General features: G+C 39.7%; 1 protein-coding gene across 1 annotated transcript; it reads left to right on the forward strand.

The window, feature by feature from the left end:
- SCYL2 (SCY1 like pseudokinase 2) lies at positions 1 to 27,564 on the forward strand. Its single transcript, XM_056846528.1, has 19 exons — positions 1 to 42; positions 4,067 to 4,271; positions 6,736 to 6,893; positions 7,612 to 7,756; positions 8,939 to 9,088; positions 9,719 to 9,940; positions 12,479 to 12,595; positions 13,060 to 13,185; positions 13,723 to 13,899; positions 15,438 to 15,560; positions 16,800 to 16,913; positions 18,031 to 18,163; positions 20,472 to 20,590; positions 21,667 to 21,767; positions 23,283 to 23,349; positions 24,273 to 24,292; positions 24,607 to 24,700; positions 25,435 to 25,554; positions 26,932 to 27,564. The coding sequence occupies exons 2-19, from the start codon at positions 4,095 to 4,097 to the stop codon at positions 27,562 to 27,564; spliced, it is 2,796 nt and encodes a 931-aa protein (XP_056702506.1). The 5' UTR covers positions 1 to 42; positions 4,067 to 4,094.
- Positions 27,565 to 27,935: the final 371 nt, after the last annotated feature.

The raw sequence follows: 27,935 nt of genomic DNA on the forward strand, positions 1-27,935 counted from the left end.
CCACGCCCCACGGTGGGGGCAGCACCCTTTCTTCAGGTGGAGGTGAGCTGTGGGGCCTGGCGCGGAGCCCTCGCTGCCGTTGGTGGAACGTGGGAGGGGGGTGGCCCGGATGCGCTGGGGAGGGAGGTCCCACCCACTCCTCCACAAGCGCAGGGCCTGGGTCGCTGGGGTGTGTGGACAGAGGGCAGCTGCGGGGGGAGGGGGGAATTCCTGCCACCGGCCTCCATGTCGTCTTCCGCCCCAGGCAATTCAGGCTGCCGGCAGGCTGGAGGGGAGTAGTAGTAAACCAGTGTGCTGATGAAACGCTAAGAGTCGCCTTAAGATCAAGTGAAGGAGGAAGGGCTGCCCCGGGTCTCGCTGTGGGACTGTTTTCGGTTTAGAAACTCCTATGGAACTGCTGTTGACCTTATTCAACCACAGGGCTGGGTTGCTGGAGTTCTAATTTCAGCTGTCAACATATCAAAGGTGTTTCAAAAAAAAGCATTTGGGCACTTCTGCGTTTAGTCATTTGCTTGCTTCCAGTCAAGCTGTTGGAATCGTGCACACGCTCAAATGTGTTTTGCGGATTAACAAAACCTGTGGTATCCAAAAGGGCATAGCATTGTTACTGGGGTGTATACACATGTGTATGTCCCTGTTGCCGATCTCGTTTCATCATTTGACAAAGCTCATAGGAGGATTGTCAGATGATTGGGTTTACCTCCACCTGAACTGCTGGAGAGGCAGTGCCAGTCTGAGTACTGTACTAACCTTGATGGACCAATAGTCGGATTCAGTATAAGGCAGCTTCCTGTGTTCACTTGAAGAAAAAATGGTTGTTTGTAGAATAGGGCTTCTGTATAGAAAGAGATTATGAATCTTCTCTGTTTCTTATGATATAGGCTTTGAAAATTGTGTATATTTTTGCAAATGACTTCTGATAACCCATTTTTAATTCCTCTCTTTCTCTCTGTCACATGCATCATGTGCAAGGATCTATTTGGGATCCACTCCGTTGAGACTGAAAACTGTTCCATTCATCATGTCTCTGCTTCTCTGTCGAAAGCCCTAACTGGCACCAGTGTTCTGCCAAATGTACATGGAATGCAATAGGAATGTGTGTTCATATCATAGATGATAGGTTTTTGCAATCTTCGTTTCAGAACTGACTTCCTTGTAAGAAGAGCCCACTGGAAAGTTGCCCTAACTTCTAGGGCCAAGGCCCAGAGCTGTATTTTCTTGTTTCCAGAAAAATTCACCAAGCTGTGGTAATTAGCACAGCTTCATGGACTACTCTCTTTTTGCCATCAAGTTGCAGCCAACTTATGGCAACCCCATAGAGTTTTCAAGACAAGAAACACAGACATGAGTCTGTGGTGCATCTCTTATACTCCATTTAGAGGATTTTCTGAATCAAGCCATTATGTTCAGCGAATATGTGTCATGTTCTGGAGTTAGAACTAAAGAGTAACCAATTGAATAGGAAGAAAAATACAGTGTTCTTTAAAATTTGATTATTTTTTTCAGAGCAACATCTTATTGAAAGATGTACTGTACTGACAGTATTGTACAAGTGCCTCTGATTTCCAGCACACCACGTAGCTGCTTATCTAAGCTTTTCCATTTATTTTATTTGGAAAATTTCTATGCTGCCTCTCCAGAAAACGTGGCCAAGGTGCCTTACAAATAAAACATAATTAAAAATCTAAAACAGTATTCAATAACACAGAACATAAAACATGGAACAGCTTTAAATGGTCAAACATTTCTCAGGATATAAACTATAAAATGAGTACACCAAACAGTAAATCTTAGGGTAAGAATCTTGTATCTAGTGATTTGCTTGAGATATTTGGTAAAAACTGTCCATTTAAGCAATCTGACAATGTTTAGAACATGTTTCAATTTCTTCAATCAGTTACTTACTCTATTGAAGGCGAGGATGATAATTCCAAAACTTACTTGTGAGTAATTAAAAAGCTCTTGTACGTTATCCGGGCTGTGTAACCGTGGTCTTGGAATTTTCTTTCCTGACGTTTCGCCAGCAACTGTGGCAGGCATCTTCAGAGTAGTAACACTGAAGGACAGTGTCTGTCAGTGTCAAGGGTGTAGGAAGAGTAATATATAGTCAGAAAGGGGTTGGGTTTGAGCTGAGTATTGTCCTGCATAAGTAATGTGCTAATCATTGTCCTGTAAGTATCAAGATAATGTGCTAATGAGGATATGGTATGTTAATATGGAACCATTGTATCCTGAAGTGATCTGTTAATGTGTGTAATCCAAAGCTAATCTGCATGGCTATTGTTGAATGTTGTCTTTGTTAGTCTGGAGATTAATCTTCTTCACCATGGCTCCAAATAGTAAATGTACTATTTGTACTACATTTACTATTTGGAGCCATGGTGAAGAAAAATTAATCGACTTTCTAAACCATCTTAATAATGTCCATCCAAACATTCAGTTTACCATGGAAAAGGAAATTGAAGGTAAACTCCCATTTCTTGATACCCTTGTCATCCGTAAAACAAACTTTCAGTTAGGTCACAAGGTCTACCGGAAACCAACTCACACAGATCGCTACTTACACAAAAACTCCAACCACCACCCCCGACAGAAAAGAGGAATAATCAAAACATTAATGGACCGTGCAAGACGGATCTGTGAACCACAGTTTCTCAAGGAAGAAACTAATCATCTAAATCATGCACTGCTAGCAAACGGCTACTCCAAGAATGAAATCAGAAGGGGCATTAAACCAAACAAAAATCAGAAAACTCAGGAAAAACAGTCTCCCATAGGAAAGGTATTCTTGCCATTTATTAAAGGAATCACTGATAGGATGGAGAAACTTTTGAAAAAACATAACCTACAAACAGTGTTTAAACCCACCAAGAAAATACAACAAATGCTACGATCAGCAAAAGACAAAAGAGACCCCCTCACCTCTGCAGGAGTATATCGTATACCTTGCAGCTGTGGAGAAGTTTACATCGGGACCACAAAACGCAGCATACAAACAAGGATAAAAGAACATGAAAGATACTGCAGACTTGGCCAACCTGAGAAATCAGCAGTGGCTGAACATGGACTGACACAAACAGGACACAGGGTCTTATTCCAAGACACTGAAAGACTGGACAATTCTACCAACTATTTTGTCAGATTGCACAGAGAAGCCATTGAAATTCATAAACATCAGCACAACTTTAACAGAAAAGAGGAGAGTTTAAGAATGAATAAGGCTTGGCTTCCTGTTCTAAAAAACCTCCAGACTAACAAAGACAACATTCAACAATAGCCATGCAGATTAGCTTTGGATTACACACATTAACAGATCACTTCAGGATACAATGGTTCCATATTAACATACCATATCCTCATTAGCACATTATCTTGATACTTACAGGACAATGATTAGCACATTACTTTTGCAGGACAATACTCAGCTCAAACCCAACCCCTTTCTGACTATATATTACTCTTCCTACACCCTTGACACTGAGAGACACTGTCCTTCAGTGTTACTACTCTGAAGATGCCTGCCACAGTTGCTGGCGAAACGTCAGGAAAGAAAATTCCAAGACCACGGTTACACAGCCCGGATAACCTACAAGACCCAATGAACTCTGACCGTGAAAGCCTTCGACAATAATTAAAAAGCTATTCGCCTGTTGTAATAGAATGAAGAAAAAAGGATAACAGATTCAATCCCTGATCTTTCTTCACTTCTCACGTGTTCCAGGGGATCCTTGTTGCAATGGTTAATGAATTTCTGCATTGTCTTAAATGGACTTTTAAGTGATATCTTGATCTAGACTACCTCAGCATTATGATGAAATGCTGATTTCCCCATTTTAAAAATATATGCTGTTTGCCTAAATGGTTGATGTCTAACATCTAAACTGTAAGCAACATATCAGAGTTGTCAAGAGTTAATAGTGAAGGTTGAATTTTTATCTCTGATTAATTCAAAGCTTATTCTAAAATGCTTCTTTCTATTTGGGGACTGTGACTTTTGGCATTATTTAGTGTTTATGTCGTCTTAGTAAAACATCCAAAATAATGTTTAATTTTTTTTTCTTTGTAGGCAAACGTACTAGTATACAGTTGTAATAATGGAGTCTATGCTAAACAAATTGAAGAGCACAGTCACAAAAGTGACTGCAGATGTCACTAGTGCAGTCATGGGAAATCCAGTTACCAGGGAATTTGACGTTGGCCGACATATTGCTAGTGGTGGCAATGGGCTTGCCTGGAAGATTTTTAATGGCACTAAAAAGTCTACAAAACAGGTGAGGTTGTTAGAAGCAATACAAGTATCTTAAAATTAGTTAATTATGGTAATTGCAATTGTATGTGTGTTGAGGGTCATGGTACCTGCAAGTGTTTTGAAAAGGCAAGTGTTAACCATCTTCTCTCTATTTCTTTTTGGTTTCCATTACTGTTGAGTATCAGTTGCTGGTACAAAGTGCTACATTTATGCAAAGTGCCCCATCACCAGTGTTCCCACTATTCTGCTTCAAGTTCTGTATACATGGAGCCAGAGAAATGAAGCTCTATGACATTCATCTTGATACATGTGATTCTTAGTAAGGAGGAATATATGTACTGCGTTGCCACATGGTGCCTTTAATGTTGGGGCATCATTGGTGAACAACACTGGGACTGGTGGATGGTTGGCAGCGTTTCCATGGTTCGGTGGGAGCATCTGTCAGTATTGGCAATATTAGTCTTTGTTTCTACAGCTATTGTTATATGCTGCTGACTTCTCTGTTGGTTGAGCATACTGATATTTGCCCTGGTGTAGTGGCTGCCAGCATACTAAAACCATAGGACTGCCCTGCCAGATCATCAGTGATAAAAAGAAAACTCCATAGCTTAAAATGTTTAAAATTAATTTTGGTAGCTTCCAAACATTTTCTGGAATAAAAAGATATAACAAGCATTTGAAAGTTGGGCTTACATAGTGGGGCGTTTTCCATGAAATAAATGGATGATTGCCCAATATGAAGAGAACCATCTGTATGCTGTAGTTCACTGTACCTAATGATGAGGACACTTTCAAGCAAGGCTTTCCTGGCAGATTTTAGATGTCTTGTGATCATTTAGTAGATGTTCTTTAATTCCAGCTAAGTAATTTTCAACATCAGTTTACTGTAAATTAGACTGTACTTAAAATATAGGATAATGTGGATTATACTGTGAATGCATACAGTGAATGTGAATGCATACAGTTGGATGGCCATCTGTCGGGAGCGCTTTGATTGTGGGACTGGATGGCGGGGTTGGACTGGATGGCCCTTGTGGTCTCTTCCAACCTTGTGTGATTTTGTGAATAGTGTAATGTTGTCTGATAATAAAAATGTACTCTACTAAACAATTCATGGAGATGTCAGCTTTAACATAAAAGTCATGGAGAGGTTAGTTGGATGCAAATTGTTCAGAATGACTCTGACTATTAGGATTAAATCAGTTGTAATAAGATTTTTTTTTATTCTTGGTGTGGGCTGTAATGCTAAAGATCCACTGAGCTGACTTAACCATTGTTCTTTCACAGTTGATCTAAATGACTCACATTATTTACTAAACTGAGAGAACTACTTTTATTTTTAACTATTCCAGAATTAACGAGTTTAAAAAAATTGTGCGCTGGACATGTGTATAAACAGGTTTGTGAATGCAATTTAATAACAGAGGGGTAAACTATATATTTATATTCTTAGGCATATAAGAATGCCTGGATCTCTTTTTTAAGTACATTATTTTGAAAGGAGGGAATTTAGAAAAGAAATACTGCGAGGGAGAGAATGAGTGCTTCACCTTTCCCTGAAGCTTTTCCCCCAGAGGATCTGAAATACATGTACATTTATTTGGAAAACTGGAAAGGTAAAGCTCCTAAGTAGTTTGGAGCAGGAAAAGTGTTAAGTACCACCTTCTTCCTCCACTGCTTTTGCATTCTAAATTTCTGCTTCCCAAAGTGGCTGTACTTTGTTGTTGTTATTGTTTTAAAGTTGGGTCACTATTCACATGTGTCCCTATCTAATGTACAATTAGGACCTAAGGCAGGTTGTTTGCCACAAAAATACAAAGCACTAGCATTTATTTTTCTACATAAGTGATTGTTACTCCTTTAGACCCAACTGTTGGCATTTGCTGTCTGTCATTCTATACACAGCAGATGTTAGGCTAGCATTTTGTTCAGTTCTGTGGAGGATGTGATGGATCTGGCCAGCTGGTGTCTGTAAACTCAATTCTTCAGTTGTTTTGATACTTGATACTTCAGTTGTTTTGATACCCTTCCTTTTGCTACTTATTCTTAAACACAGATTTTAACACAGATGTCGTAAATTTCCAGTACTGTTAGGGTCTGCTTTTTTTAAACTGACAGGCCTTTAACATCTGGGTAACATACAGTGGATCAAGCAGTGGATCTCTTCACAGCATAGAGGTGCAATAGCAACAGTGTCAACGCTTCACCTAGTAAACGTTTGTCTTTCATACCACTGACTGGTAAAGACATAGTGAGCTCAACCCTTTAAAAGGGCAGCCATCTTTATCTGAGTATATTACGAAGTAAATTTCAGAAGAGAGAATGCAATCACAAACCTGCAGTCAGAATGGCTATCTTAGAGTAGGAGTAGCTAATTATTGCTTTAATATTAAAAGTCAAAGCAAATAATGTTATTTACAAAAGTACTTAAACGTTTCAGTTTCTTCTACGATCTTTTAATTGTACTTTATGGCTTATTTTTTTAGGAAGTGGCAGTTTTTGTGTTTGATAAAAAACTAATGGACAAATATCAGAAATTTGAGAAAGATCAAATAATTGATTCCTTAAAACGAGGAGTTCAGCAGCTAACAAGGCTTCGGCATCCTCGACTGCTAACTGTACAACATCCATTAGAAGAATCTCGGCAAGTTTCTTTATAACTAAAATAATTACTGATGACTTTTTATAAAGATGCTGATATTCATTTCATCTAGTGTGCATAACTTTTTAAAAATGGTTAAATTACATAAGGATAGCTATAATTAATCTGGAAATTAAGTCTGTTTTTTTCAACTGTTTGTCTTATAAGATGTATCTATAGTTCTGGTTTCCTTGTTCTTGGTGGAAGCAGGGAATCCTTGTGAGGCAAAGCAAATATCTGTCTAATTCGAGGATGTTGTCAAGAAAGCCCAAGTTCTGTACTGTCCCCTCAAGATTTTCCGGTGTTTGGATGCATCCTTATTTATGGCTATAGGGCAGTGGTGGTATGTCTGTAGATTTGGAAGAAATGCTGATCTCTGGGGTTGGCTGCTGTGGTTCACATGTTGCTTCAGTGTCTCATAATGTCATAATAGTAAAGCCCAGGACCAGTTACTACTTCCTGAACATCCTTTGTCACAATACCAAAGTACACTTCCTTTTTCTGGTCACATTTGTTTTACGTTTCCTTCCAAGTTTATTTTATGTAGTAATGAATATTGTGAGGAATGTATATTTGCAATTATATTTGGATGTTTTTCTCTGCAAATATAGCCTGACTGCTTCTCTGCTATAAAACTCTCAATCTGCCTACTTACCTATCTTGTTCTTATTCTGAATAGTATTTGGGACATTCTGTTATTTGTCAAATTGTTTCCTTTTAGGGACTGTTTGGCATTTTGTACAGAACCAGTTTGTGCAAGTTTAGCTAATGTACTTGGCAGTTGGGACAATCTTCCTTCACCTGTACCCTCTGACATTAAAGAATACAAACTTTATGATGTGGAAACAAAATACGGCTTGCTTCAGGTATTTATTTTAGCGACAGTATTTTTAAAATTTATTTTCCTATCTTAGGTAAATATTATTCTCTTAGTGTTAGGAATATCCTGACTTTATCAGCCAGTTCAGCAGAGCCACTTACATGACTATATTTTAACTGGTGGAAATATCTGCAGGAGTAGGACCTTGCAGCTATTCTGTAACACTATGCTCTCTCCTTCTTTTCCTGTTCTTATAGCTTTCAACTCTGACTATTCAGTAGCATTAATCAGAGTCCAAAAATCGTAAGATTTGCCTAAAAAAGAAAACACTACAACTGCTGTTCTTGCAAAAAAAAAAGTTGCACTATAGCCACCTGTTTTTTTATATAACGACAATCTGCAGGCAGTATTTCATCAGTTTTTATGGAACAAACTGCAGTGTAACAGCTGCCTTGTATTCCCTGGATTGTTTAAAAAATAGATTGGTCTAGGCTTCTCTACTTATTGACTCTTTAGCATACAACCTTTTCCAATACATGCATGTTCTTTTTGCCTTTTGGAAAGCCATTGTAAACTGCTTCAATCTACTGTGGACACAGCTGAACCTGAGAGAAGGAAGCAAAGAAATGCTTGTCCTAATCCGGGCTTGCGCTTTCCCACCTTTTCTTTGTTATCTCAGCAGCAACACTGTTAGAACAAGTGAATCTGGTTTTAGTGAAATAATAATTCTTTCAAGAAAACTGAAGGGGAAGGAAGAAAAGATGCCCCTGCACCTTAAACTTGTGATCACCCTTGTCATCTGTTAATGAATGTGGTTTTTACTCCCACTTGAAATAACTTGTTTACATTTTTCCCATTTAAGTGAGTGACATTAATTTTGGAGGGAAACTAAAGAGCAGCATCATAAGGACAGTGTTGGGATGGAGAAAATTCTGGCCCTATCCCAAGTGCTGGCTAGTTTGGCCCAGTGATAGCCTATTCTTCGCAGCCCACCTACCTATGAAGACAAGTATTCCCCTAATATTATATAACTAAATGGTTAAGATTACTTCATTTGGATAATATGTTAAACATTTCAGCATAACTTAAAATCGTTTTGCAAGTGTTTATTGGCCAATAAGCATGGCCTTATTCAATTTAGCATACAGCCATGTGCGACTATTCAGCAACTTTAAAATAACACCTTACGGTAAGTTATCCTTTAACATGGATATCTCCTTCCTTACAGGTTTCTGAAGGCTTGTCATTTCTACACAGCAGTGTAAAAATGATCCATGGTAACCTTACTCCTGAAAACATAATTTTGAATAAAAGTGGAGCGTGGAAAATTATGGGGTTTGATTTCTGTATTCAGTCTACAAATCCATCTGAGCAAGAGGTAACAAGATGTTTAAATTATTTGTCACCCACACTGAAGCACTGGTTGAACCATATTTTTGTGTGGGGGGGTCTAATACTTGGCTGTTTAATCTTAGGCAAAGAGTAGATTTTGGAAAAGTGGGGAAAACACATTCCTACTAGTTGAGGAAGGGATGCTTCCACAATCAAATTAATTAGTCGGCATATCCTAATGGAAATAAACCTCTTTGGAGTAGGGCCTGACCTGCTGAAATATGTGAAGGGAACAAAAAATAAAGTTTGTTGAACTGTCAGTCCAATTTTTTATGGGTTGTATTGAGGTTATTGGAAATAAGCTAATTAGTGTTATCTTGCTGATCCAGAAGCGCTGAAGCATAGATTGCAGACTACTTCTGTTTACTATGATAATTGAAGTAAACAAATTTCTCATACACTTCTTTGGAAATACATAAAGAAAAAAACTAGATGGCATTTGAGTAAACATGAGGCTTATTTGCCAATATGAACACGTCAAGGTCTTCCCTCTCTTATATATATCGATTACTTGAGATGTTAACTGCTATCAGTATTAAGGGGCATTACTTCAGTAATTTGATTTTAAAGTTATACTTTGGGGTTTTGTATAACTTTCTTGGTATTTGTCTTGCAGCCTAAATTCTCTTGCAAAGAATGGGACCCAAATTTGCCATCTCTGTGTCTTCCAAATCCCCAGTATTTGGCACCAGAATACATCCTTTCAGTGAGCTGCGAGACAGCCAGTGACATGTACTCTCTAGGAGCAATTACGTACGCTGTGTTTAATAATGGAAAGCCTATTTTTGAGGTCAACAAGCAAGATATATATAAGAGTTTCAGTAGACAGTTGGATCAGGTATCTGTAATTAAGACTATATTATGAATCTGTTAAATTCATATTTGAAAGCATTGGTATTGTGAAGGAAGAACTACAGTAGTATTTGGCCACTCTAAACATAACTGTGGAGCTTGATGTGTTAAGCAGTGGTTCTCCGGATGGCCTACAGCTGTAGCTGCAAAAAATGCACAGGAGCTGCTGCAGGCCGCCCCATCAATTATGCATCTGAGGGCAGCCTATCCTTTAGTCAGTGGAGGAAAAAAAATATTGAACTTGCATGAAGTAGAAGGCTTATCTACAGGTAGGGAAACCAGCAAGTAGAATGTGTCTGGGCCAGTGCTTGAAGCCTTGTCGTCGCTGGGTGTCATGCTCAATTGTGTTGAGGAAGGCCCCAATAATGATTCTTTTGCTCTGCTCCTCTCTTTCTCATCTCTCCCACCTCTGAGCTGTGTGCCTCAGTGGCTTCCGGTATTCCTTATGGGCACATTTTGAGAAACTGTTTCAGAGAAACAAAAGGGTCACACCAGTCACAGTAGATAAAAAAATAAGGCCAAGGCTGATGGTGCAAAATAGGTATAAATATATTTTATTACTCAGATACAATTCCCTATGCGTTTCACCCAAGAGGCTTCTTTGCCTTTTTAAAGAAGAGTGTATGTTCAGTAGCCCTTTACTTTACAGATCCTGTTATTCTAGATGCATCAGAAAAACCACAATCTTGCCTATAAGCATAGTAAGTTAGTTATGAGTGGGTGAGTGTTCATCCAGGGAAAACAAGGATAATTCTGCTAAGAAGGAAAATTTTGATAATCAAAATAGAATAGGCTGTATAATAGAGCATGCCCTCTGTTTTGCCTTTTGAGAAGAATTTCATAGGAAGCCATACATTTTAAAGAAAAAAAAGTTTAGTTTCCTTTTAGATGGGTTGCTCAAGAAGAGAAGGTACTATCTTACAGTGTCTGAGCATAGAGTAGGGGTGCAACTCACATGGTTACCTGGGCAACAAGCAAATTTGAATTGAACTAAGTAGAATGTATTGAAAGTATGATGTCGTCAAAGCCCACCCCCCTGATAATCATCAGGCCTTGCCCCGTGCATTTCAGAGCTTGGGATGCTGGAGATTTGGCAACACACTTGATTAAGCCAGTAAAACAAAGATGATTTTCCTGCTTGGTAGATAAATTGAAAATTACTGACTCGTAAGGTGTCAATAGGTATAGGGGCTGTGCAGGGAAGGAGGAGGGGTGTTAACACTTCAACCTCCAACTGATCCCACCTCTCAAGTGGAGGGGAAAAGAACAGGAGGAGCAGGATTCCACCACCACATGCATCTGGTCCCTCTGGGGCTTGGGCAGCCAGCTTGGTGTTGGCCATGTGCGAGCCTGACACTCCAGCAGCTGGGCTCGAGAGCCAATCCTCGCTTGGCCTGGGCATGGGCCTAGTGGGGGTGGGTGGTCCCTGAAGGGGAGTTAGTGAGTCCCATCCATTACCTCTGCCTTAGGCCCTAGAATCTCTCTAATCAAACCTGGTCTCAACAGTTCACTTAAGATTTGCTGACCATTTCTGTTTGCACTGCTTCACTGGATTCGTTTCCCCACTCCTACACACGAAGCCAGCTGGGCAACCTTGGGCAAGTTACAGCTCTGGTAGAGCTCTCTCAGCCCCACCTACCTCACAGGGTGTCTGTTGTGAAGAGGGGAAGGGAAGGTGATTGTAAGCCGGCTTGAGTCTCCTTTAAGTGGTAGTGAAAGTTGGCATATAAAAACCAACTCTTCTTCTTAGAATCATAGAATTGGAAGGGACCACCAGGGCCATCAAGTCCAACCCCCTGCACAATGCAGGAAATTCACAACTACCTCCCCCTCCACACCCCTAGTGACCAGAAGATGGCCAAGATGCCCTCCCTCTCATCATCTGCCTAAGGTCACAGAATCAGCATTGCTGACAGATGGCCATCTAACCTCTTCTTAAAAACCTCCAGGGAAGGAGAGCTTACCACCTCCCGAGGAAGCCTGTTCCACTGAGGAACCGCTCTAACTGTTAGAAAATTCTTCCTAATGTTTAGACGGAAACTCTTTTGATTTAATTTCAACCCGTTGGTTCTGGTCCGACCTTCTTGAGCAACAGAAAACAACTTGGCACCCTCCTCTATATGACAGCCCTTCAAGTACTTGAACATGGTTATCATATCCCCTCTCAGTCTTCTCTTCAGGCTAAACATACCCAGTTCCTTCAACCTTTCCTCATAGGACTTGGTCTCCAGACCCCTTACCGTCTTTGTTGCCCTTCGCTGGACACGTTCCAGCTTGTCTACATCTTTCTTAAATTGTGGTGCCCAGTTCTTCTATATTCTTCTATATATGCACAAATATACCTGTTTGCTTAATTTGTATGAATTGTGCAGATGGTAGAACAGTCGAATACAGAATTTGTATTACTGGTATAGAACTTTGTCGTTTTTTAAGCACAGAGTTCATACAGTCTATAGGGTATATATGCTATATGCAGGATTTTGTCTAATATTAATGGTGATGTATGGTGTGTCTGTTTATGCAGCTTAGTCACTTAGGTTCCAACACCCTACAGAACATCCCAGACGAAGTCCGCGAGCACGTAAAGCTACTGTTAAATGTGGCTCCCACAGTCAGGCCAGATGCAGACCAAATGACTAAGGTGAGTGAGGAGAAACATCCATTTTAAATAGTTGTACATTTTACGCCTTTTTAAAACTGCCTTGATAACCAAAATGAACTTGGAATGTTATTTTGAACCTTATTCTGGTTTTGAGAATCCTTTAAAGGTCTTTATTTTGTATTTTTTCATATGAGGTTAAACTTTCTGCTTTATTACCCAAAGCGAGTACTCAGTGATTCACAGGAACCGTTCTCACAGAATGTGCTTTTTTTAGAAGATGTTGTTTTGCTGCTATCTAGAAAATAGATCATATTTATGAAAACACAGGGAGGGATATTGCCTATTGCAGCTATCTTGGCTATCGCACAGGTTTATGCTTCTTTACTATCCATGCTTTTAATGTTTTAATTGTAATTTATCAGAAATAGTACAATGCTTTGGGCAACTGAAGTAGGTAACCTGCTTGTCACTTCAAAGATAATTTTTTGTGTCTTTATTTTTAGATTCCCTTCTTTGATGATGTTGGGGCAGTGACACTACAATACTTCGATTCTTTATTCCAAAGGGATAATCTTCAAAAGTCACAGTTTTTTAAAGGGCTGCCAAAGGTTTTACCAAAATTACCTAAGGTCAGATTATTTTATTAGATCCTTACTTTGGGACACAATACTGTTCGTGTTATGGCTATGGCTTAGAAGCATATATTGTCACTTCATAACAGACTCCATTTTTGGGAAGGGTTACAAGGGCCTGAAGAGCTTCTCATTTAACTTGGCAATTGAAAATTCTGCTGCAGTGGAGAGCAGCTTATTTTTAAAAGTCTGCAATACTTTTAATTGAGATTGAGCGTTCCCGTCATTCAGAATAAGGCCAAAGAAAAGCTGGCAAAGGGTTTCCTGCGTCTATCAGAAGAATTAAATGAACATTTGAGAACAACCCAGAGTATGGATCCCAACTAACATTATTAACCAGTACTGGCATCCATGGAGAAGCCTTTGTATGTGCAAGCACACTCAAGTAGATTTTCCTGTGCATGTAATGAGTTCCTGGGTTGGGCTAATAATGTGAAAGCTTCTGCATTCTTTATATTTTTTTGGCCTTTTCATAAATGTTCATTGAAGAGAACCTATTTCTACCTTGTAAATAATATATCTATTCTCTTTTAGCGTGTTATAGTGCAGAGGATTTTGCCATTCTTGACCTCTGAATTTGTAAATCCAGACATGGTACCTTTTGTTTTGCCTAATGTTCTGCTCATTGCGGAGGAGTGTACCAAAGAAGAATATATAAAGTTAATTCTACCTGATCTCAGCCCTGTTTTTAAACAGCAAGAACCAGTCCAGGTATTTTTTTCTTAAACTTAATTCTCCTTTGCTCATCCTAACAGTTTTCCTAACAGCAGTAATCAAGTGATAAAATAACATGATTCTCTTAGCCAGTTGTTTGTATTGCTGGTTTTTAGAAAATACTTCATCTTAGGAAACAAACTGTATTTCTTATCTATAGCTCCATCTACTGTCCGTTTCTGTAGAACTTGTACCGAGGTAATAAAATCTTCAAAGCCACTAAACATAATTTTAAAAGAAAAAAATGTTATTCCAGGATGCCACTATAGTAGCCCCTGACCTGTATGGCCCAGGCTAGCCTGATCTCGTCAGATATCAGAAGCTAAACAGGGTCAGCCCTGGTTAGTATTTGGATGGGAGACCACCAAGGAATACCAGGGTTGCTGTGCAGAGGAAGGCACTGGCAAACCACCTATGTTAGTCTCTTGCCATGAAAACCTCCAAAAAGGGGTCGCCATAAGTCGGCTGCGATTTGATGGCACTTTACACACACACACACACACACACACACACACACACACACACTAAAAATACACTTTAAAAAATTCAATAGAGGTTTTGCTTTTATTCCTGAATATCTTGTACCATTTCTTGGTACTGGTCTATTATGGATTTGTTTTTTTTGGTGGGGGGGAGGTTTACATTTCTTCTTCTCCTCTTCGCCTTGTTTTTTAAAGTAATAGCTGGAGTTGTAACAGCAAGAATTATATTTATGTATAGCAGATATTGTTCTGTGCCCTTTTTATCGTCTTCTCTACTTTGTGTAAAAATTTTGTAAAACGAGCAAGTTGAAAGAGTGCCTTCCTGTGATATACTTCCCAAATTGAACAGAAATCTTTCATAGGATTGGGCCCTATGCATCCTTTCTATTTGTGCAAAATGCCTTCCTCTGCAAAAGGTTCCGCTGACAAAAGAGGCAGGAGAAGTGACTTCACTCGCTTTACCCTCTTCACTGCAGACATCTGTGTTGCACAGATTCTTACCTATTCAGGCCTCCCAGCTCCTGGCATCACTTTTTTGGCACTCACAGGCAGCTGCCGGTAGAAGGAAAAATGGGGAAGGATGTACCTTTGTCAGCATCTTCTACTAATGCTGCAAAACATCCAGCCCATTTTTGTGAAATAAAAACCTTAAGCAGTGGTTTCTTCATGTTTCAGATTTTTAAAATTTTCAGTGAACCCTTAGTTCATTGTGTCAGCAGTGGTTCAATTTAAAGACTTGGGTATCTCTTTGGCATTCGTTTATGTAGCTTTTGTCCGTCAGTCTCACATATGAAGGTTTTTCTATGTAATCCAGTCTGCTAATAATTCATAGTACATGCCTATACTTCCTGTGTGTGTTTTTTTTTAAAAAAGTATAATGTTTGGATATTCTTGTTTTCCATGCTCACAGGCTAGCAACATGGTGAGTGCATATATTCAGTTTCCTTTAGTATTTGTATATATGAGTAAATACAAATGTTGCAATAAAAGCTATTAACAAAAATAAACTCCATGATATATGTAAATATTTAATTTTTTTATTCTTAAAAACAGATTTTGTTGATATTTCTTCAAAAAATGGATTTGCTCCTAACCAAAACTCCTCCAGATGAAATAAAGAACAGTGTTCTACCAATGGTTTATAGAGCCTTAGAAGCACCTTCAATTCAGATACAGGTATGATAACTTCATTTTTTCCAGTCTTTACCACTGGAAATAAATCTTATTTCTCTCTGTTGAAAGAAACCTTTTTACCATTTTGTCAGGAAGAAGAAAGTTAAGCCCAAGAACTTTCTCCAGTGGCTTTTCTTACCTTTCTTCTTTTGAATGTCATCTTCCTCTCATTAGAGTAAGAGAGAAACAGTTCAGGGGGAAACAGTTGAGAGAAACTGGGCCGGATCTTGGGAGGCTCTGCGGGGAGCACTTGCCCAGGCGCAAAGAGAGGAGGTGTGCCGGTATGGGGAGAGGGGCGCTGCCACTGCTCCTCTCCCTGCCCGTTTGCTTGCCCCCTCGCTCGCCTGCTCACTCGACCCCCATTTGCTCGCTGGCTTGCTCCCCTGCCCATTTGCTCGCCCGGCTGCTGCGCACGCTGCAGGGAGAGCATGTGACCCCGCCCTTGCTCCTCACCCCGTACGACTGCTGTTGGGACAAGCAAGCAGTGAGGAGGCATGTGGGGCCGAGGAGGGAGACTAAGGAGGAGCGAATGCATGCGTTGTCAATGGGGGAGACCCGTATTTATTGTGTGCATGTGCAGACCCATGTAGGAGCTCACAGCTGGACTTGGCCAATGCAGGAGCAGCTGTGGCAGATGCTTGGAAGTGTTATCGTTTTTGAGCATGGTAGCCTTTGAGCCTGAAGAGTACAGAGGTCACTGAAGCAGGAGGTTTAATGAAACAGCAAAGAAGAGTTATTTATGTACAGATTATGTGGTGAATTCTCTTTAAAACTTGAATTTACCAGGTCTGCTCATCACCAAAGAGAGACCTCACACTTCTGTCTTCTCCCAGAGGTAGTTAAAGCACTCTGCCACACTACTAGACAGGGATGCACACGAAATTGTCTGCTCCCTTGCTGAGATCATTCCCAACTTCAGCTGTCCGCCTTTCCCCTCAGGGAGCCTTCCCCTGTTCTTTCTCTCTCTCTCACTTCCCACCCATACCCAGAGGAGATTGGAGGCTGGAGCAGCACTCCTATAGGCGGGACAGCCTCCTGTCTGTCACAGCTTCTTCTGGCCATTTGCTACCATGGGTACATTATGTTCCTAATATCAACAAGGAAAGCTTTGCTTCACTGCTCCAGCTGCATAGTGTGAGCAGAGGAAAGGCAATGGCAGATGGAACATTATTTTAAATTTAAGTGTCAAACTACATACCATTTATTTTTAGATTAGAGTAATTGTGATTCTTCCATTTGCAGGAACTCTGCTTAAACATAATTCCTACGTTTGCTAACCTTATAGACTATCCATCAATGAAAAATGCACTGATACCAAGAATTAAAAGTGCATGTTTACAAACATCATCTCTTGCGGTAAGTTAACTTCTGTAAAATCCAGTAGTCTTAAAAAAGTTTTTTTTGCTTTGCTTTGGCTTTAAATAAACATGTTGTTATGGAAGTCCAGTCAGCTTCAACAAATAGTGCTCCATGGTATAAAATAGTGTTGAGTTGCTTTAGTTTGTACTGAAATACAGCAATTTAAAAGTTTAAAAACATCCCCTTTTACATGAAGTCTTTATACATAAATGTCACTGAATATTGGAACTTTTTAGAAGATGTAGGCTAATACGATGCTTTGGATTTCCCCCTATGCATTCTCATAAAATGAGACTAGTAGAACTGTAGCCCTGAAGTAAAAATGCAGCAAGGATTAGGGAATAGGCTGCAGGATTATGGGTATAAGTGAAAGAAGCATGTTAATTCCTCTGACCTTTCCTAGCTAAATTCAGCATTAATGCAATCTGACTAAAGTCTCAAAGCAAGTTTGAGAGGAGCAGTGTGCAAGGATCCGTGTGCAAAGAGGGGGGAAAGCATTCATCCTATAATTAAGGGAGCAGGATGCAGAATTACTCTAATAACTACACAGAAGTGATCATGAAGATGCCCATATGAAAAAATATTATCGTAATGATTAATATTGCTAACTTTACATGAGTGATTTTTTTTAATTACGTCATTTGTAATATGAGATGGTTAAGCCAGAAGCTGAAAACAGTAGCCCCAGCCTAACTCACATCTCTGCCCTTTTTAAGTGTAGTATTAATTGTTCTGTGTTGTGACCTTAACAGTGTTTTCCCTGCCCCTGCTGAGCTTAACTGACTCCTGTGGCAGGGAAGCATGCCATGTGGTGACATGACAACAGTGGGCAAGTGCTACATATTACATTGACAGAGAGAGGCAAAGATGCTGTTTTCAGCAGCAGCCCTGTGGCACCCATAAGAGCTACCATTGCTTTTGGGTGTACTGTGCAAGTACTAAAAGTTCAAATCATTTTTCATTACTTTTTACATGTTTAATCATAAATGATAGTTTGCATGGATTGATTCAGAATTTGAATTCCACATGGCTTTTGAGCTATTTTAAAAAGCATGCTGGTGCTTGTTCTTCATGTTATAAGGTTTTTTTTAAGAGGGTCTTTCTTATTTACTAGGTTCGTGTAAATTCCTTAGTCTGCTTGGGAAAGATTTTGGAATACTTGGATAAGTGGTTTGTACTTGATGACATTCTGCCCTTTTTGCTACAAATTCCTTCTAAGGAGCCTGCAGTCCTTATGGGAATCCTTGGTAACAATGACCTTTTTTCTTGTGCTGACTGTAATGTTTCTTTGGTATTGGTGTTTATGGTCCCACAGATGATAATCTGCTTATGAAAACTGCTAATCATGTATTCATTAATTTAATAAATAGTTCTCAAGGTACTTTGGAACAAAGAAGATAAAAACATATAATTAAAACATTATTTCTGTTCTACCAGTTTTCACATAACACTGTATGTAAGTAAGCCAAATAGCTTGCCCAAAAAATCTTGTTTTCTTGCCTCTCAAAGTGTGGGAGCCACAAAGGCCTCCATTGTATAATCTTGGTGCTGACACTTTTTTAAAAAATCCTATCATTTGTTGCCAGTCATCAGATGGGGGAGGGGAGAGCAGTTAGAGCAATGCTCCTGAAGATGTCCTCATTACATAGGCAGTTCTGTATGAAAGGAAGCAGTCCTTAAAGAACTCTGGGCCACGACTGTTTAGGGACTGCAAGGTCAAAGATCACCAAGTAGGTGCCGATGTAAAACATATGCCCCAGAAGGCCAAACCTTGCTACTGGCGTGGCATTCATAATTTGAACCAGTTTTAAAGACAGCTCAAGGTAGAACACACTACAGAATCTGGAGGCCTTCACAGCATAACTGACTAGAACTGCGCCTATCAAGGAGATGGTACAGTTGAAAACCAGTTGCAGCTTGTTTAAAAAAAACTAACAAATGTCTGGCTGCATCTAGGTGCTGCTCCAGATTCAATATTTGTGAATTATGAACCTGGGATTTTAGGGAGAACACAACCCTGCGTAGCACACCTGATGCATTGTCCTGACTAGCAATATTTCTGTCTTCTTTGGATTACATTCATGGAATCTATTCCTTCATCAGTCCAAATATCTGGACAACATCATTTAATGGCTTCATATCAATATAGTATGAGTGAAGCATAGCCTTCTTGAAACGGACTTCCAGGGGAACAGAGCCTTCACAAACCTCCTTAAACCTATCCTGGCAATTTGATCCAGATGGGGTACCAAGGCCTGTCATACTGAATGTTTGAGTGGTCCTGGAGAATCCATATGAATATGTTAACCGTGTCCATCTCCTAGCACAGGTCATCTAGTAGGACCATTAGAGCAGTCTCAGAAACAAGGTCTGAATCAGACTGAAAAAGACCCACGTAACTGGTATCATCCAGGAATCTCTGGAACTGTACCACCACCATGTGCTCAAGAACTTTGCCCAAAAAAATGGTACCAGAGTCTATCCAATGATTGTTGAGATTGCTGGCATCAAGATAGGGGTTTTTAGGGCTGGCATATGCTGACCTCCTTCAGGGCCATACTTCAGTGAGGCATTAATCAGCTCAGACATGTTAGTTCTTGTCTGAGATTTGAATACACAGGATGGGCAAGGATTGAACATATATGCAATTGGGTTTACTTGCTCAAGGATCTTGTCCAGGTTGGATAAGCAGAAAAGTATCCATGAAATAGAAGAGATGGAATTTGGTATATCAACATTAATAGTATTGCATTGGATATGACTGTTGATAATGTGTTTAGCAACTTTGTGACCATGGCTGTATCCATCTGATCCTGGGAGTCAAGATGCAACAGACCCCTCACAATTCAGAAAATCTTGGGCTGGAATATCACCATCTTCCTCATCTGAACAAAAAAACTGATCAAGAATATGAATTACCAAATAAGCAGGGCAAGACCATGTTTAAGCCAAGACCAGATTTGTACATGGTGATAGCAAAATCCTGAGTTGTTGCAATCTCTTGGCATGGATGGTGACATTTCTCATCACCATCCTTGAGCCTTGACAGGTCAGGCGACTGTTGGACAGTCTTTGCAGAAATAATTATTTCAAACTTTTCTACTTTCTCTTATCCCAGGTGAAATGCAAAATCTTAACCTATGTTAAATTACTTGCATGTAGAATATTACTCATTTGTAAAAATAAAAAGTCGCATTGAGCCCTGACACGGCCTACCTTGATGTGAAACTTGCCATCTTGACAAATTTGCACAAATGCAAATTTCTTCCTGTATCTACTCTTCCTTTTTATGCCAGATTTCAGTAATGCTCTCTGAAATGGGTCTTTGTAATAGAACTCAGTGTGTGTGTGTGTGTGTGTGTGTGTGCGCGCGCGCGCACACACACACACTCAGAATTCCCACAGGAGTCTAATGGTTGGGTACTTTAGACTTCCATATTTTCTGTCAATTTGGGTCAAGAAGTATGTTTAACTGAAACTAGATTTTATTCAAGCAACATGATGATAATTATTTGAAATGAAAAGATGTAGATAATGTGTAATATTTAATTACAGGTATTTACAAATGTACATTTAGTCATAAGAAACTGGGGATTACAAAGGAGCAACTTGCAGGAAAGGTTCTGCCACATCTGATTCCTCTTAGCATTGAGAACAATCTTAATCTCAATCAGGTATGACTTCCACATTCTGCTCCTATTTAAAGCATTTTTACTCACCCTGTTAATTTCCGTGAGGCTTCCTTCCAAAAAAGTAGCGCTCTAAATGAGAATGCAAACTTTTTGGTTGATTTTTATTCCATTATGATATGTTAAACTCGTTGTTGATGTTCCAAGGTTACATAAATATGGTGAACAATTTATTATCAGTTGCCTAGTTCAATTCCAGATGTACTTTCAGTTTCAGATTGTTCAGCTACCAATGTCTTCTGTCCATTCAGCCACTCTATTACTCAGTATCTATCACATAAAACACATCTTCTCCTGGTGTCAGTTTAATGGATCTCTAGCCAATAGACATTTTAAGATTCAAATTTCATTTCCTGTTGTACAGATGATCAAAATGATTGAGGGTTAAACGCATGTTGCTAAAACAAATAGGCATTTGTTTTTTTGTTTTCCATGAAAGAATAATGTTCACCTTATTGCTGTTTATTTAAATCTTAAAGATCTGGGATCCAGAGAGGTCTACACACATGTAAATCTCATTCACATGTTCATGGCATATATTATGTAGTCTGTCTTTCTCTCCCAATTATTCTCTTGTGTAATGGAGGTGCAGCTGCAAAGGTACACTTTTTAAAACCTAGACAGAATGCTGAGGGAGGACTTCTACCAGATTCTGCAATATCTGTAGCATGCAATACCACTGTTGGCAGGCAAACTACAGGCTAGAACATATTCTTGTTTTGTCTGTTTTTTGGGATTTTTGCCTTATTTTTAAGGATTTTTAAGGATAATTGCAGTAATTTTTTTAGCTTTTAAGAAAAATGAGTGTAACAGTCTTGTTTATGAAACTTAACGAGTATTTCTTGCTGACATGATAGCGCTGTTTCTTGTATAGTTTTTCTTATAGTAGTACCATCTTTAAAGTATAAATCTACTTGTTTTAGAGCTTAAGTTGTACTCTGCTCCTTGTATTATTAGTCTGTCCTAAATAATTCTGGATATCTTTATATTGCTGCATTATTTAACGCTAGGAAGCTTTCTGTTTAAAATTATCCTCACTTCAGCAAATATTTCTTTTTTAGTTTAATTCCTTCATTTTAGTCATAAAAGAGATGCTAAATAAATTGGAAGCTGAGCATAAGACGAAGCTTGAACAAATTCATATTATGCAAGAGCAGCAAAAGTAAGTATGCATAATTTCTTGCAGTTACAGTGAATCAGAAAGTCTCTTGCTGTTTTTATGCTTGTAATTTTCTGTAGTCCTTGGCAGTATTTCATATTATACCTTTTTAAATACCGTAGTTACAATGTTCAGCTTTCTTTCTCTTTTCAACAATAAGCGTTCTAGTTTGACTTCCATCATGATACATCTTAAGATACATTCTTCACGTCGTGTGTGTTTCTATCCTACTGCTTCTGTGAATTTAGAATGCTTTTTTTGAGACTACAACAAACATGTTAAATGGTTACTTGCCCATACCAGCCAGCGATCTTCACAGCTGAGCAGAAAATTAAATCTAGGTTTCCCATTCTGACCACTTAAATCATGCTGAGCTAACTGGTCTAACATGGTGTATTAAAAGGAAATCAGAGAAGGGCTATTCTGTTACTTCAAAACATTGTAGCCAAAGACTTCTGCCAAATGAGAGGATACCTTAATAAGAGGATGCTCTTCCTTTATTTCCTTTATTGTTATTTAAGCAAAATCTCACTGAGTAGCTTGTGATCAAATTTAAAATATAATGTACAGGATTATGTCCCATCACGGAGACACATTTTGTTGAGGCAAGTGCATTCAGAAGCGTGAGATGTGGTGTCTCAGTGGAGCATGTTAGGATACAGTCCAGCGTATATTAATAATGATAGACCTAAACAAACTTGGACATATGGCTAACCATAACAACTTTAAAAGCAAGTATAAAATTAGCATCATGCAATAATAAAACAGTATCTTAATATGTATCTTAATATGGCCATCTGTCAGCAATGCTGATTCTATAACGTTAAGCAGATGATGAGAGGGAACGCATCTTGGTCATCTTCTGGGCATGTAGGGGTCACTGGGGGTGTGGGAGGAGGGCAGTTGTAAATTTCCTGCATTGTGCAGGGGGTTGGACGAGATGACCCTCGTGGTCCCTTCCAACTCTGTGATTCTATGTATTAATAAGGTATCAAACTAAGAGTCTTACCTAGTGGAAGAGAGTCTTTGAATCCAGCACATACATTTTTCTTTCAAAATATGTTTTTGGGATAATTGTAATGACGAGTGTTTCATATCAGTTTTTGATTTATTAAAAAATATGAACGAAGAACTAACTACCCAACGAAGAAATCACTTTTTGGAAACATCTTATAGTTACTCCGTGTGACAACTTTTATTGCTCTCATTTAATTGAATGTTAACATTTGGTTTTACTTCCTTTGGATTTACTCTATGTGTTACGGCTCGTCAGCAGCAATATTGTAAGCTGTCTTGATTTGATGCAAAGAAATGTTGGTACATGTGTTCTCAAGACTTCATTGTGATCCATAGTTTTAATAGAAGCACATACTGATGATTACTGTTATAGTGAATGTTGGATTCATTTGTTCTCTTTCCATTTATCCTAATTAAACCTGTAACTTGCATGGTTCACTAGATTGATTTCATGAGTAACTGTTCCGTAGTGCTTTTTAACAACTGTATGTTGTGCTTCAGATCTTTGGATATAACAAACCAAATGAGCATATCCGAAGAAACGAAAGCTAATAATACCGGCAATCAGGTATGAATATAACTTTAGTTAGCTACCGTAAAACTTAAATTTTGAACTGGGTGTGACTAATCTGTGTGGGTGTGAAGTGCCGTCAAGTCGCAGACAACTTATGGCGACCCCTTTTTGGGGTTTTCATGGCAAGAGACTAACAGAGGTGGTTTGCCAATGCCTACCTCTGCACAGCAACCCTGGTATTCCTTGGTGGTCTCCCATCCAAATACTAACCAGGACTGACCCTGCTTAGCTTCTGAGATCTGACATGATCAGGCTAGCCTGGGCTATCCAGGTCAGGGCATCCAGGTCAGCCTGGCTAGGTATCAGCCTGGCAGGGAAAGTACCACACTGAATTTGAAGCTTGGCAGGGGTTACTCTGGACCCTTGCCTGGAGGCTTAACTTTTGGTCCAGAGTTGGTGGCAGCTACTCGTTGAACTTGGGGTGGAAGCCTGAAGTTTAATGTTTTGCTTTTTGGAAACCTTTGACCACCCTACACACCTAACCAAAGCAGCCCAGCTGGTGGAGGCTGGCTGGAGCTCTTTGACATGGTCCAAAGAGCTCCAACCAGCCTCCACCAGCTGGGCTGCTTTGGTTAGGTGTGTAGGGTGGTCAAAGGTTTCCCATAAAGCAAAACAATAAACTCCGGGCTTCCACCCCAAGTTCAATGAGTAGCTGCCACCAACTCTGGACCAAAAGTTAAGCCTCCAGGCAAGGGTCCAGAGTAACCCCTGCCAAGCTTCAAATTCAGTGTACTTTCCCTGCCAGGCTGAGACCTAGCCAGGGCAGCTTCACACTTCCCAAAATGGTTTTAACAATTATAGCGTGGTCAAACACACACAGGCACTTCAGATTCAGCCTTGGGAACTCGCAGAAACCACTAGACATTTCCAATAATAATAGGCTTAAGATTTATTTAAAAATTTGTGCTTGTTTACAGGAAAATAAAAGTTACGTGAGGCATTTAGCACAAAAACAAGAAAGCTTCTGTATTCTAACTACACATTTCAGTTGAAAAGGCAATTGGCATAAAGTTAGGCAAATCAGGCAAATAGGTAAAGCACATAGGTGATTCAATAAGTTACCAAGGTCCAAGAGGTTAGCATCTGGATGTCAGCATGCTGGGCCCTTCAGTCAAGCATAGATTCATTCACTGAGGCAAAACAAAGTTTGATTAAAGGTTTTAGGTGCGCCCACACATCCAGGTCAGGGTGACTAATCTACCCTTCTTTAAAATTTAGACTTGTTATAAAATGAATAATTTTTTTGTTTAGTAAACACCTTGTCAATCTGTCCAATCTACAGACAGATATCTTAACTGCTGGATCTGATTGTAAAGAAAATGGACTGTTGAAAAATCAGCGAAAGGTGAGGTTTTCCATCAGTGAAGGAAGTTTTTAATAATTAACGTTATTGTATTACATGTATTGTGTTACATGTATGAGGATAATTTACTTCCATAAGCCTATAAGGGGAATGTAAAAATGCAGACTAGACTGTAGATACCTCTTGGCTTACCAAACCCAATTAAAAAGGATCCCGGCTGCCACCACATTCTCTTTCCTGGCTGGTTTACATGCAGAAGCTAAATTGGGAGATAGGGCTGTAGTAGGAGGAAGGTATTGAGTAAGCCTTACTATTGGGCAATAATGTGCTCTGAGGCACCTCCGTAGAGTTTCCCAGTTGATATAGAAATCATCAGTTTCTGGCATGCAGGTTGGGTCCAGCTGTACAGTGGCAGATGCTAGCAGGCTGGGCCAAGCCCAGCTGTGTGATGGCAAGTGTTCGTCCATCAGGGAACATGACAGTGGAGGGGCACAGGATCTCTTCCAGGGCGAGCCAGCTAGAGAGCAGGGCTGGGGTGGGGAGGAGGGGCCTTGATGCGCTCGCCTGGAGCAGCACCGCTTAAGCTGACAAGAGAGCAGGGCTGGGGTAGGGGAGGAGGCTTGGAGCTGCAATGTGGGGGGGAGGTGGGATTCCTCCCCCCCACACAGGTTTTGCAGGGCCCCCACTTGTATCCTCTGTTTTGCAAACACAAAGCAAGGTTCCAGGTGTATGTCTCTGAAACCTATGCTTCAGTGATCAACCTTTTCTTTTTATAGAGTTCACTTACACTTGAAGAAAAGCAAAAATTAGCAAAAGAACAAGAACAAGCACAAAAACTGAAAAGCCAACAACCACTTAAACCTCAGGCTCATACAGTTATTGCTCCAGTCAAACAGGTATGAATGCAATATCGTAATAGAGGTTTGCATGGCAGTATTTGGTCCGATTCTACCTAATCACTAAAATAATGTTCTGCCTTATGTCACTCATGATATTTGTAAATCTCTTCTCTTTTCAGTTTTCCTACCATCCAAAGTAGATTTTTATTACAGATCTTGGGATGCAGTAGATGAAATAAAGAACTTTTTAGTAGTTTAATTCCTAAATGAAGACATTAAACTAAACTTACATTAAAAATGAATTGGCTGCTTCCACATGGAAGTTCAAAAAGGCGTTCCTGCAGTAGAACAGCAGGAAGCGGAGTGGAAACAGGCAGCAACAGGGCCCATGGGCTCCATCCCTGCACTGTTTCCCGCTGACGCCGACCAACCTCCCCCTTCCCTTTCTTATGTTAACGCAAAAGCGCTGAGACAGTCTCCCACCACCACCCCACAGTTCAGCAATCCTCCTCTCCCTGTTCATATGTGAAGCACGGTGCTAAAACTTAAAAGAACTGTGTCTCAGCTGTGAAAAGGAAAAACGCCTATTAAAGGGCTGGAAGGGTTAGGAGGGAAAAGTGGAGCTCTGCCATTTTAGGCTGATGTTAGATCTGCCTACCCACCCCCAGATTGGCTATGGGCAGAGCTTCCACATGGGAGCTTCCACCCTCAGCTGCACCATATTTCCCTGGATAAAATGAAGTTTTCCTTTGTGGAAAATGCCTATAATCCCAGTTCGGTTGGCCTCATGTTAGTTTGGTGAACTGTAAGGTGACTTTTATATTATCAAAGACCTACATTGATTTGTTTCTCTTTAAATGTATCCCCATATGGAATTTCATTTGTATTGAAACCCATGTTGAGGAAAATGCTTCTTACCACAATTTGGAAACTAAACATTTATATAAAATGGTTTTTTAGGGAGCTTATATTGTTGTTAATCCCCAAAGATTCACTCACATTTTTTTAAGTTTTCCCTTAGGTTGCTCGTTTAAATAAAATGAATCCCATCTGTCTCACAGAAGTGAAACATCTTTTTGTTCCTAATCATAGAGAAGGAATGAGGGGGAAGTTGTGATGCATAGATTGCTTTGCTTATAGTTACTTTACGTTTTTCTCTTGCTGCTGTGCAAATAATACTAGAAGCACCTAGTGACATATAACTATCGCAAGTGGTACAAGCACTATCCAAACTATCTGGCAAGAGTATCCAGTGAATGCATATGTATAGTATGCATCCTAACCAAGGTAGCCAACTACAGAAAGATGTTCACATATCTTGATCTTGCAAACTCAGTATTACAGAGTTGCTATTAGTTCCTTAACTGCTTACTACTAGTAATTTGTGTTGCTGCAAAGTATTTTAATTACAATTGTTTGTTTGTTTGTTTTCAGACCAAGGACTTGACAGATACTTTGATAGATAACATGGCATCGTTGACCAGCCAATCGCTCAACAGACCTAAAGTTCCTTCTTCAAGTAGCTTTTCTTCAGTTCCATCTATGGGTATTGGAGTAGGGTTTTCATCACCTGCTGAGAGCACTAAGAGAAATGGACTAAATGCTAATGTAGGATTCCAACCTTCAGGATTCAGCATGGGGGTTGGTACCACAAGCCAGAATTTCTTCAGCAGTGCTGGAGTCACTGGAATGGCCAATATGAATATGTTGCCTACAGGCAACATGTCATCTTACAGCACTATGAGCACTACAGCTGCAGTTCCGCAGCCAGCACAGCAAAACAGGCAAGCAGATATGTCTGCTTTAGATAGCCTATTTGGGCCTCAGAAATCCAAAATTAGTATGAATCAGTTATCACAACAAAAAACAAACCAGTGGCTTAATCAATTTGTACCTCCTCAGGGTGCCAGCAGTTCTCTTCCAGGAACGCAGATGAATGTAATAGGACAGCCTGGATTTGGTTTACAGGGAAATCCTTTCTTTAATCCTCAGAACTTTTCGCAGCCTACAAACAACATGAGAAGCAGCAGCTCAGCAAGTAATGATTTAAAAGACCTCTTTGGATAATTGTTGTCATGGGGAAGTTGATGATGCAGACATCTCTCTACATCTGGTAAAAGCTGACTTGAGAACTTCCATCTAGCAAAATGGACAAGAGAAAAGCTGTTTCCAGGATGAGCTAATAATACACATTATTTTCTTAGGCACCAAGAGGTCCCTATCCCCTTCTACAAGTTTTGAGGTCAGGTTTTCTCAATCCAGGTACCCATAGTTACAAAAATTAGAAACTGCGTATCTTGCCACTTCAGGAATTTTGTCTTGTAGCCACTGTGTAGTACTACAAATAAACATCTTACAATAAAAGGAAATAGATTGTATTTACTGATGGGTCCACCAGATGCACTACATATATACCCTGGTCTCTTGTTGATCTTGTA

This window comes from Euleptes europaea, chromosome 3 (genome assembly GCF_029931775.1).
Source record: "Euleptes europaea isolate rEulEur1 chromosome 3, rEulEur1.hap1, whole genome shotgun sequence".
NCBI lineage: Eukaryota > Metazoa > Chordata > Lepidosauria > Squamata > Sphaerodactylidae > Euleptes > Euleptes europaea.

Excerpts from the sequence above, each read along its gene's own strand:
- SCYL2 (XM_056846528.1), top strand. The coding sequence starts at position 4,095 with ATGGAGTCTATGCTAAACAAATTGAAGAGCACAGTCACAAAAGTGACT. Across the intron at positions 12,596-13,059 it reads ATGCAGACCAAATGACTAAG|ATTCCCTTCTTTGATGATGT; the intron begins GTGAGTGAGGAG and ends CTTTATTTTTAG. Across the intron at positions 20,591-21,666 it reads ACAATCTTAATCTCAATCAG|TTTAATTCCTTCATTTTAGT; the intron begins GTATGACTTCCA and ends TTTCTTTTTTAG.